We start from the raw sequence: 13,117 nt of genomic DNA, 5'->3' as shown, positions 1-13,117 counted from the left end.
TTCAAGGAAAAATCAACTTAAACAACAACAAAAGATGAGGGATAATATGCAGCTTATTAGGTATACAATACAAAAAGTATTGGGGTTGTGTTCAATGAAAAAAAATGGAAAACAAAATTCCATTTACCAAGTACATGTTAACTAGTATGAGAGAGTTTGTAGTATTTTAGAACCACTGTATCATTTTGAAACACTTCGTATTAGGTGGTTGATGAAGCTTCATAATACACAAACAATAACAGGTTCTAGAACAAACAAACACTGAGGCTTTTTACTCTTTTATACTATAAATAGCTTAAAAAAGTTTCCAAATCAGTTTTAATGTGACATAAAAAACCCTCTACAAAATTAAAAATAGCGGATAATTGTGCCTCCGGCCCACTAATAATGTGTCTGTGACCCTCTTTTCATTTGAGAACCACCATCGTGATCTACTCTTAGGTTAATCTGTGTCAATATGAGAATGAAACAAATTACCAAGAGGTTAATATTGTAATTAACTAGAAGAGTGTTGACTTCAGCGGGAGACAGGATTAATCGACGCGCCAGTGAAGAACGCATCCGCAACAACAGATCGACAAAAATGTTTTTTTTTTTTTTTTTTTTAAAAACTCACCAGAGTTGGGGTCAGAGTTTCCGTCGGCTTCGGTTCTCTTGTCGGGGGAGGCCTGCTCGTAGAAGTCGTCCTGCGCCTGCACCAGAGGGAGAGGTTGTGTGAGGAGGGAGCCACTGCCAACAGGCTCGTGGTCCCCCAAACCGCTGTCACTGCAGCTCTCCTGGGAGCCGTCCGGCAGGTGAAACGTGACGCGCCGCTGCGACTAGAACCAAGAGCACAAAACAGAGCCACTGATGTTAGTGCTCTGCTCTGCTCTCGTAGGACTATCGTTTCTGAGCCGCTTGAGTCACCGAGTCGATTGCTCAGTAAGACAAAAGCGAAACCGGCGAATTTTTGGGGCTTTTGAACACAAATGAAGGGGGGGTTCAGTTTAAGACGAAGGGGTTCATTTTCCAGTTTGGTAGTGATTCATAAATTTTCAGGGGGGAAAGGAAGAGGAGGGAGGGTAACTCACAACAAGTGGAACATGCAGTCACGTTTCACTGCACGATGAAAACCAGTACAAAAAACATTCAAATTCATCTCTGATAGAATTAAACCAAATTTCATTGATTTGATAATGATTAGTGAGAAGGGTTCAGAAGAGAATATGGAGGTACAAAAAAAATGAAATAATGTTGATACCACACGAGTCACACTTAATGCCACCGTGATTGAATTTCCAGTCACTAATTCCTTACATCTTTTCTCCTTGCTCTAATGACATTTTCCTCAGGCTTTTTCATAAGTCCAGACACAAGCCTGCAGCTAACCTTTTGAGAGCAGAGAGAGGTCCCTGCCACATCCTCGCTGATGACAGACAGAGATGGGTTTTACAGTAATTATTGGCTAAAGCAAAGGTCACCCAATCTTGCAGTCTAATGCAAATCATCTCATTATATATTTTAGAGACACCCCAACAGCATACAACATTCAATTAAAAAAAAAAAAAATGATGACGGCGAGGAAAGAAAAATGATTGGGTGGGTCAGTGGCAGACTTTTTGTACAGCCTCGGATGTTACATGACAAAACACGGCTGTTGGTAGAGACAAACTTACTTTAAAAAAGCTGAGGCAAGCATATTTCTGTGAAGCTGTATTTAGTTAGTCAAAAATGAACCAAGTAATATTAGGATTGTGGAAGAAAGTAAGTTATTGTTAGCTCTGTTCTTAGGCTTCTTCCTACTTGTACGAAAACAAGTCTTGAATCTAAAAATGTCATAGAGTATGTGTGTGCTGATGAAGCTTCATGAAACAGTGTCATGTTGTTTAGAAGTCAGTAGGTGGCGCCATTAATTTAAAAATGATGTGATGTTACATTAGAACAGTTGTTTAATACAGAGGAAAATAGTGCAGAGACCGCCATCTAGTGGACTTTGAAAATAATGACACTGTTTCATGAAGCTTCATCAGACCATCAGTACAAATAAGTTAAAAAATAACACATTAAAGTGGTGCAAATATGAAGCAATTATACTGGGTGGAGTCGAACAAAATATGCACAGACAATGTAAAACAGACACATTGATACACAATGGACAAGCAGACTCGTAGCAAAAATATACAGTTGTCAATAAGAAATGAATGGACATTTAATAAAAAATATCTGATAATCAAGGAAATAAATGTGTTAAATTTGGTATAATATGAGAAAAAAAGAAGTGATGGTCCGATGAAGCTTCTGAACAGTGTCATTATTTTCAGAGCCCACTAGATGGCGGTCTCTGCACTATTTTCCTGTGTTTTGAACAACTGTTCTAATGAAACATCACATCATTTTTAAACTGATGGCGCCACCTACTGAACTCTAAACAACACGACACTGTTTCATGAAGCTTTAGTAATTATTTAGAACGAAATGCCGACATCAGATTCAATTTGGTTGCTGTACTTTACGTACCGCATTCAAAATCAGAATACTAATACGAAATATTTTTTATTGCCATTTTTATTGAAGGGTTCCTCTAACTATGAAAAATATAATCTAAACTTAAACGAATGAATAAATAATAATAATAATAAATGCAATTTAGTATTTAACCAGTGAAGAGTAGACTTGGAAAGTGTACACATTTACAATAATGTAGTGTAGTATTGTCAATTAATACCTTTGATCGATTATTCATGTTTCTTTAAATATTAATCCAAGTCAAGGTCCATTTTTTCACAATATCTTGCATCGTTGATGTTTTCTCTGCAGCAACATGCTCGTAACCTGGCATGTGTTTATTTATGGGTTTATGCATGTTTATAAATATTTGTACTTCTCTGTCACTGACAGTCACTCTTGGTGATATTTGCATAAAACCAGCTTAAACTACCCATGCTGCCAGTTTACAAGATATTAAGGCTTATCTTGCAGCCAAACATTTATTATCCGCTTGTTTTTATAATTTCCTTGACCAAATACGCTCACTTACACAAACACAAAGCCGATGGAAGCACTTCAAGTATTCTTTTCCCACCGAGAATGTTAAGCAGCTGAAGCAGAAATAAAGAATGTCTATAAATTATAAATAAACAAATATGAACGCTGTAAAATGTATACTGGAGGAACAGTACGGCATCTTTTATGTCAAAAATAAAACAGTGCCCTGGTCTTGGACAGAAGATACGTATCACAATATTTCATCAAATACAGTTTAAATCTTCTTGTGCGTTTTGTACAAGTAACTAACAAGCTTCTAGGATGTTACGATCCTTAAACTCAAATACAAATATAAACAGTTGTGCTTGACTTGAGACTGACACTGATCATAATTGTGATAAAATAGGTTTCATGATTTCATATTTTTTATTCTTTCTGTGTTTGGATGAAACAGCAGTGTATCAGATTACGTAACGTAAATATATATATATATATATATATTTCAATACAGGGAATGTTTCAAAAAAGGGAGTCGGGGGATATAATCTAACGGGAGACTTGCACTTAAAAAAATGCCTTTTAAAGCACAAGTGAATTGAGCTTTGGAGTTACTATCTGGAACCTTCTGGAGACAGAAAAGAAACAAAATGTAAATATAAATCTGTTTAAAAAAGAACATTTCTAAATAGGTATATGGAAGAGGAAGTGTGAACTAAGGATGAGGGGGGATGAATCTAGACAATCAATAGTGTTGATACTGTTATTGAATTAAATTGTTAAATATATGTGTCCTGGGAAAATACTATTACAATATACCTGTATACGTGTATATGTGATGTATTTATATAGATATTTGCTTAGTACATGCATAAATATTATTTTATAGTATATACATTAAATCATGTTATACAATGAGAGTAGATATATGTCATGTACTGTTATGAGTGCTTATATGTAATCCTTATTAATGGATATCTGTGATGAACTATGAATAATTGAACTTGTTTTTTAAACTAATCCTACTGACTGTTTGATGTACAGTGTATTATTATTATTATTATATTTTATTTGGCTTTCTTTTGTATGTACAAATAACTACATATGATATTCATGTTCAGAAACAAAATGTAAATCATGAATATGTATTGCATGTATACTTTTACTGGCATCATATACACAGTTACAGGCCATACATCTGCACCTTGTTTTTGTCATAAACAGACGAAGTTCCGTCCAAAGTACTTGCTCATTCATGGACAGAAAATGTAGAAATGGAGAAAAGTGACACATTTATGGTGATGTACGGTGAGGAACACAATAGAACACATGGCTGATTCAACGTTGGTCTGTAAGGCAGAGAATAAATAGGCGGGGAAGCTCGTAGTTTACTCTTATTCCCCGTGTTTCTCCTCCACTAACCATATGGAGCACAGTCGGCTAGCCGAAAACATCCTCCATCGCCCTCTCCGAACGAACACAATATAAGTCAGAATTTCTATCAGGCAGACGTTTAATGAGAAGCACACACTGAGACAAAAGTGCAGCACACGAGGAGGAATGCCGTCTCGTAACCCCCACAAATAATCTTATCTAGCAGCAGTCTGACACCTGCAGTGAGAGAACACTTCCCACGAGTCCGCGCTCACAATCAGACCGCTGAGGGAGATCAGTCAACCAGGAAAACAAAACTCACAAAAAGATCTCTTTTAAGTCTCTCCTGCTCCCCCTCTATATAGTCTCTGCTGCATCTGGAAAAGTCCAAAGGTGCTGTGCCATCTGCTGGCCACGTCGGGAAAACGCATATCTCCGATGAGGGAGGACAATAAAAGGATTACAAGTCGGATAATCAGCGGCGGTTGCACTGTCATATTTCTAAACTTCAGTTGCATCAACGACGCCGCAAATCTGCTTCTAACTGCATGTCACTGTCTGATGCTTTGTCGTGTTTTGTCACAGTTCTATCTGCCACAAGTTTCTGTAAGCCTCGTATCAAGAATCGCTGGCTGATAGACGTTGCCTCCCTTTTTCTTTTCTCCTTCTTCGCCTCATCCATGAAATGATTCGTAAGAAGATGCCATCCAGCCTGCCAAAGAAAAGCTTTTCACATAGCTTAAAAAGAAAAAAGATGAAAGACAACAAGATAAAGAAGGTTTTTTTTTCCAAACTAGTTTCTGAAGGAAGCACTCAAATAATATGTGACAAATAACTCACAATCTCCCCAGTCTTTGATTCGAGCACTAATATTGAGGCAGTTTGCTCCAGCTGCCTCTCCAGAGGCTAAGTTTGTTGCCTTCTGCTTTTCATCATTAAATTATAGCTTGGCAGCTCCGAGAAGCATCTGCATTCTGCCACATCCACAAGCGAGCACTATCAGTCAATTCCTCGCTCCTTTTTCTCACCAGAAACACAAACGCAAACAGAAAGATTGATAAATCTATCTCAGTCACTTCTTGACCCAATTCTGAAATGGCAAGCAGGGACATGTTGACAGGTTGTGTGCGAGTGTGTGTGTGCGTGCTTTTGTGTACTTAGGGGAACTCTTGCTTACACAGTAATTATCAGCCGACTCCATCACTCAGACGCTTTCAGGGCAAACAGTGTGACAGATGAATGAATATGCTATATATCCATTCGTTTTTTTTAACCAACCCGACAAAGACAACCTCGTTCTGTGAAGGGCTGCAGAAATGAGTAAAATTAATAGCATTGTTAGACGTGCTCTTTTCAGACTTGTGCCCTGAATACGAGCTTCAGGAATCAGACTTCTTCGGTGAAAATCAGTTTAAAAAATGATGTGATGTTTTATTAAAATATTTGGTTAAAAAAAAAAGGATTAATAGAGCAGAGACTGCCATCTAGTGGGTTCTGAAAATAAGGTCACGGTTTCATGAAGCTTCGTAAAACAAATCACTGTCAGGGCGAGGGCGGTGTCGTATTGTTTAGAGATCAGTAAGTAGGTGGCGCCATCAGTTTAGAAATAACGTGAGGTTTCATTAAAGTATTTCTTTAAAGATGTAAGTGGGCTCTGAAAATAGGGTCACTGTTTCATGAAGCTTCATAAAAAAAATTGCTCCAGAACCTTTGCGCTCCCCTAGATAACCTTCAAGACTATTATCATTCTGTAGAGTGCAGTTGATAAGGCACTGAAACAGCGCACACCTCTGCCAAGTACCTAAATATCTATCCAAATAAAATGTATCTTCATAGAAATGCTAGCAGACGCTCTTGTCCCAAAGCAATTTTAAATTACTTTTTAAAACAATTTTTTGTTTCTTTTTTAAAAAATTAATGTTAAAGGTATGGTTCACACAAAAATCCAAATTTCAATAATTTTCTACTCACCCTAATTTTGACTAATCTTTGAGTAATCTGTTCTTTTTAGATCATAGTGTTTCCTGTCTGTTTAGCATGTTAGCCTTTTAGCTTCAGCTTAAAACAAGCTAAATATATAGACTTGTTTATTTTTTTTGCCAAACTACTTTTCATGTCAAGGCTTCAATACAAATGGCACATTACAGATGAGCAGTACGGAGTTATTTGGATGTTTATAAGTTTTTCTTTTGAGACGATGAAAACTGAGCATGGTTTGCTACTGGCAAGTTGATATAATTTTTTTTTAAAAACAAGACTGAAAATAAACCAAACCCCTAGTTTACATGAGGGTGAGAAGAAAATGAGTAAAATTAGAATTTTGAGTGAACTATCCCTTTAATTTTCATTTTATTTACCTTTTCAATTTACCGGTTTCTGTTTTTTCCTGTTCAGGGCCACCATAGTTTTTCACCGCAGCATCAAGCTCAATGAAAAAATCATCTGTTTGTGGGTCAATGAACTGGAGTTTCTTTAAGATACCCTTTTGAGTTGATAATCAATCTTATATGACTGTTAAAAGCTCTTCAACGCGGCGGCCTTCGAGTGGCAGAAACAAGTGTTGGGAGAGATGAGAAATGGAGGCGTATAGATGAAAGGAAATGATGAGTTAAGATTCGTCCATCAGGCTGTCGGAATAAACGTTCCATTGTTTAATGTTTGAAAGTGCTTAGTTGAATCTCCATCACGTGTTCTGAGCCAGAGTAAAATAACATTTCTATACATGCTATCCTTTTCTTCATCTCCACCCTGCAGTCTTATCTTACCATTTACATCCAGGGCCTCTTGTCTCTGCCGCACGGATAAATAACCCGACTTCACTGAGCGTGAACGGCGAGGCAGTACTAGTTCAACCAGCATTGCCGTCTCAGCGCCTTAAGCAGAACTGAAGAAACCTGCACAACTGCCAGAGAGCATTAGCCACAAAGTTGACCACTACTGACTCACTGATTGGTTCTACCCTCTGCCGACATCCACAGCCATAAAATGAGAGACACAGCACTTCTTCTCTGTGTATCTCCTGCATCAGAATGAAGGATTTGACACTCTGAGACAGTTAACTACAGAGCAGAGGCGGCGAGGCCCTGAGCACTGAATGGGGAAGCATGATGCGTTTATGACTTATAGCTCATGTGATCTTTGTGCTGCACTAAGATGGATACGTGAGGGTGAAGTGCAAAAATGTTTCCGTGTACATAGCGCCGCATGTATGCACAACGAAATGAAAGCACGCGAGCTAAACAGCACAAGACATTTGCGATATCCTACTATTTATAACATCGAAGTGGACTCCACGAGCGACTCCTGATAAACTCTATTTTCTGATTGGGTAAGAGCAAACAGGTACAGATGCGCCGCGCGCTTGTTCAGTTAGATCCGTGTTTGTTTTGTAGCAATGAAATGTATTTGCACAGCCGTGATTATCCTGCTTCGAAGGATCAAATCCAAGTTAATGAGGCAGAGAAGCCTTGTTGATTTTGGCAAATGATAAACTACGATTTTCTAAAGCAATTTAAGTCGTGTTTATTTATACGTCTTTTGTTACCATGACTACCGCACATTTAGAAGGCAGTTAAAGTTTCAGTAAAATTAAAGTTTCATTTGGGAGATGACTGAAAATAAAAAAAGTTTTGGGGATGTCCAATTAAACATAGAGATAGAAGATTGGAATAAACATTTAAGCAATAATTTTTTTTAAATGGAATGGAATGAAGTTTGCCAGCATGTGTCAAAATCCTGTGACGTCAACCTCAACGAAAATAACATGATTCCAGTCAGGGTATGATGTTGGGAACAGTTAGAGACAATAACAACTGAAGAATGAGCTCAATCTTCCGGGACAGATTCAAAGGAAACAGATAAGGTGGCTGAGTGCCGGTGATTCAGTTAAATAATAGTGATGCGAATGATTAATCTTCATTAACTAGTGTTGATGAAGCTTCCTGAAACCTATCAAAGGTAAATGGATAATTATATAACTGGGATAATGTTTCCTTTATAAACGTTAAAATGAAGTTCAGTGATTTATATTAGATTTCAATCCTACTTTATGATAAAAAATATTGTTATTATTATATTTCAGAAATATAACTGTGGCTTCTGACACATCAGGAACTCGGTTTGAGTAAAGTTTACTTGAACAAAATTCTAGAAAAAATAAGCAATACACAAAATCAAGATGGGACCATATTGATGGAGTAAAAAGTCTGACATTAAACCTATCAGTGTCAGTGTGTTGTTGAGTATCTCTTAAACTGATCGTGGATGTCTATTGTACTCAGCAGTATGTTCCTGTTTGTACAAAACTCTTTTAATGAATTTACATTAGAAAAAGTGTTTGATTTCCACTGAAAACGCTTTTTTTTTCTCTGTATATTGAATATCGTTTGTCATTACCACACCCACTCTGCTGTGATTAGTCAAGCATCACGGTTTGTCACAATGGGTCAATCCCAATCATCAATCAGTCTCCATCTTGGGGACTCGTTGTATGAACAAAGCGGGTGTGATACCTGCTTGCTGGAGGAGGAGACCGTTATATCATCATAATGGACTCCACTCTCGTAACCTCTTGTAGGCAGAGATTTCAGACGGGGGAGAACTTTATAAGTTAATAACTTCAAAACATTGTCATGATGAGAGACTTACTGCATCTTGGAGAAGAAGAATTCAACATTTGAAACATGCGAGTTCGGTTTTCACATTAGTTGCCTTTTAACATAGACAATGGGCAGTACTTTAATAGTCAGTAACACCAAGAAACAGATGACTTAGTCATTTAAACATCAACTAATTCAAGGCATTGAACACTTCTACTATAAAGAGTGTCCTAATTCTTCCATGTATTTTACATAAAGAATGACACAAACATACATAATGTATTGCCAAAATGTTCTCATTGTTTATCTCAAAGTAAAGCTATCTGAATGAAATGCATATATCATTTTTACATCTTGAAACTTTAATTAATGCCAAGATAATGTGGAATCTCGTCAAACAAAAAGGGAAGCTTTGATGATGTTTATATCAAGCTGCAGGCAAATTGACTACTCCGCCTCCTGTGTTTGCTGCAGTGTGATTCAAAAACTGACTATCTACTCCAATCCCCCTGTCCTGAATATGGAATACACACAGGCATTATTTTTCACTACCTTCTTTTCTTTTCTTTTTTTCATTTTAGAAGTATGTTTTGTGCAAATCTGTAACCAAGTCCCGTGCAACAGATTCACCTGAAGCCACCCGGCTCCCTTAACTGCAAACACACACACCATGTTTAAACAGTAGTGTGTCTGAATCTTTGAACCAGCAATAGTCAGTATCTATGGGTACTGTGAACCCTCACCATCAAACTCAGTTTGTTCTTTCATATTCTGTCTTCTTTTTTTCTCTCACCGTCCTCATGTAGTGTTTCAGTTCCTCTATGAGTTGCTTTTGTTACCCGCCTCAGTCACATCTTCTGAAGTCCAGGAGCTTTTGGTCTAGCAACAGCCCGAGGCACGAGTCCTTGATTTCTCACAGGGGGTGCGAGGATTACCTCGGAGGGTCAAGCCCCCGGTGGTTTTGATGTGCAGAATTTATGTATTCAAGTTCATATTCCAGAGTTATTTGCCAATTAATTTTGGTCTCAAAATGAAGAACTAAAGAGTTAAAAATAATAAATAAAAATGTTTCTGTAAGTCCCTAAATGATATGTAAGTTATTCATATCTTTATTCTTTTTATACGTTTAGATAGTTTAGTGTAAAAGCTATTGCTTAATAATCTGAAAACCCAACTTTTCCCAAAAATTCCATTTAATTTAATTAACTCTTCAAAACCCAGATCCATTTTCACTTGACCACATAAAAGTTTGACACAGTGTGTTTGACAGGCCGAAGTGATGGGTGACAGCAGCTCTGCAGGTGTTGGACTTGCTGGCAGGGACCAAGGTAGGATAGCAGTCATGCTTATGTCAGGGAGGTCTGTAAATGAGCCCGACAATCCATCTCACAGCCGCCTCAGGGTCTCCTTCTGTAGCTATCAACTCATCTCCAACTCACCGTGAGAGGTCTGACCACTTGTCAGCTGAAATGGCCGAAATTGAGCGCCAGTCAGCGACAGGTATGTGTTACAAATCATAAATGAAATAATGAGGAAAAAAAAGAGTTTTAAAAATTGTGTTTTCATTGCTACTCTCAGTAAATAAATAACTAAGTACCAAGTACAGTATTAAAATTAAGGGTAATAGACTGTATCCATACAGTGATAGATCATGGTACTTGAGCGCTGTATCAATTGTTTTTTTAACAGTAACAGTTCAATTAAAATAAATTGTATTTTTATTTACAGTTTTAGATGCAAATATCTTCTGCTTTGTTCATTTTTATGCTACAATTAAACTTCTGGCCGCTACAGGGCAGCTGTCATTAGTTCCTCCGCAACTAAAGGAACAATTTAATCCTGCCAGAACCCGACGATGACTGAGGACGAGAGGATACTTCAGTTGTTAAAGTTAAAGTTGATGTTTGAAATTAGTTTGGTTTCAAAACGAATGTTAGCAGTTACGACTTTATTAGGAGTCATGTCGTCTGTAAGATCTGCAACATCAGAGGCAAGTACTTGGATAATACTGGAAATGTATCCTTGTTCCTACAGTATTACAACATTTTGTCTGTTTGTATGCATATATTTTCACGTGACGTGTATTGTATCGGCAGATACCTACCAATAAAAAAAACATAGCAACATGAAATAACACAAGCATATCTTCTTTGAAAGTAACACTTTATGTGCAATACTATTTTTCAGCAAAATAAATCAATATATGTATATATTTATACATTCATAAACCAATTAGAATTTGGTTGAATATTTGTGCAGCTTGGGACACTCCTGCCAAATAATCAGATTGACAAGCAGCACTGCCATCAACAAATATTCGATATTGTGTTTTCATTTTGTTTGCGTTTCATTCCCTCGTGCCTTTACTTACTGTATTTGCAAGAGCAGCTAAGAAAAAAAGGCAGCACTGACATTCAGCATATATTTATGACATATGAAACCAAAGGATTTAAAAAATAATAAAAAAAACAGAAAAGTCAAGGTTCTAATTTTAAGAGACAGCTGCAATATCCCAACATTGATTATACACAACTTAAAATGATAGCACAGCAGCACAAACTGCCAGTAAACAAATGCAACGCCTCCAGCCTGAAGCTCGACAGATCTACTTTGTTGCCTTGGCCCTGGAGTGCTTCACCAGCCCAGTGGCTTATCACATAAATGATCATTGACTGCTTTGTAAGTCATCAATATAATCAGTGCAGTTTTACATAAGGTAAGCACTCCAGCTTCATCATTGTAAGCCAGTAGATATTGAAAGCTGAGAGCCATTAAACTTCAGATGTTGTATAGAGTGGAAATGTGTGCCTCCTTTATCTCACAAATACATCTACTGTCGAACTGTTTTCTAATCTTTGTGTACTCTGCATGACATGAAGCTGCTTCCGATGACATAATGGGACGAGTAACATGTATTCTGGTTCAGACCCTTTTTGCACCTCAACCGGTTTAAAGTTGGGGTTATTTTGATCAAGATTGGTCCCTGATATAGTTTATGTTTCACTCAATTTGAACGTTTTTTTTTATTAAACTTGTCAAGAGGCTAATGTTACTTCTGAATAAGAATACTCTTCTCAGACATTAATAATCTACATAATAATATATATTTTTAAATTATTATTATTTCTCTTGACTTTCAAATAAATAGCTGCAATACAAATAGACTCAAGGACTCATTCATTCCTCAGGCTATTAAATTGTACAATTCTGAGTCCGGGGGCAGGAGTGGAGTGAAAGTATCTGGATGTTCTGTTCTATGTTAATCTTTGTATCCTTTGTTTTTTTCTTTGATCTATGTTCTTTATCTTTATCTTTAGACTTAGATTGTATCATATTGTTCTTTCTCTTTATTTCTCTTTGTTCTTGTTCTTATTTTATTTTGATTTGTTTTTTATGAAAAATTGCTGAAATTGTTGTGGCTATTGGAAAAAAAACTATTTACCTTACCTTAAAAAAAGAACAATGTGTTACAGACTGAACATATTTGAAAGGGTAGGCCTTGGTAACGCCTATTTATTTATTTTGATGGCTAATAAAATCTAACATATTTTCAAGCTTCACCTTAAGTATATGCTACATTAAACAAATACTCAACATTGCACCATGTCAACTGAATCTTTTAAAATGAGTGGAGCAGCAACAGCTTCAGCAGCTTCCAAGATTAACACTGACACCTGCTTATTCACCAATTACAAACTTGCAAGCTTTATCAAGGTCTTGCCCTCACTGACTGCTGCTAGTGCAGGATGCTGACCACGCATTTCATGGACTCAACTAAGATTTTTTAATCAGTTAAAAAGTGTGAGGTCTACAATTCAGCTTGCAAACCTTTTTCTTTTTCAACACGAAATCGAAGTATCCTATAATTTTTTTTTTTTTTTTTTTTTAAGGCAAAAAAGGTCATCTCCTCCTCAGGACAGAAAAAATGTTACAGACTGGATTAAATCAAATGATTGGTGCAAAAGTTTGGCTAATAAAATGAAAATTGAAATTCACTTGTTTCTAAATGTAATTTGTTCCTCTCTCTCTCCCTTTAAAATGAGAAAATATAGCAATGTCCAAAACTTTGGAGCACAGTGCCTGAAAAATCTCCAAATACTCGTTCATATATCCGTCCATCGATAGAGTCTGGCTGTGGGTAATTGAAAGCCTGGTGTCCAGAATTGTCTTTCTCCTGGGAGAAT

General features: G+C 36.9%; 1 protein-coding gene across 4 annotated transcripts in view; it reads right to left on the bottom strand.

Annotated features, from left to right (window-relative positions):
- pcdh9 (protocadherin 9) overlaps nt 1-13,117 on the bottom strand; it is a 198,510-nt gene that overhangs the window by 47,615 nt on the left and 137,778 nt on the right. For 2 of the 4 annotated variants that reach the window (XM_087793926.1, XM_087793925.1), the window contains one exon: nt 617-818. In XM_087793926.1, coding sequence (XP_087650052.1) covers nt 617-818 — 202 coding nt within the window. The remainder of the gene's footprint in view (nt 1-616; nt 819-13,117) is intronic. The other 2 variants (XM_087793927.1, XM_087793928.1) reach the window with 1 other exon arrangement.

The sequence above is a fragment of the Callionymus lyra genome, chromosome 6 (genome assembly GCF_982586985.1).
Source record: "Callionymus lyra chromosome 6, fCalLyr1.hap1.1, whole genome shotgun sequence".
Taxonomy (NCBI): domain Eukaryota; kingdom Metazoa; phylum Chordata; class Actinopteri; order Syngnathiformes; family Callionymidae; genus Callionymus; species Callionymus lyra.
This window is presented reverse-complemented; position numbering and strand designations above follow the sequence as displayed.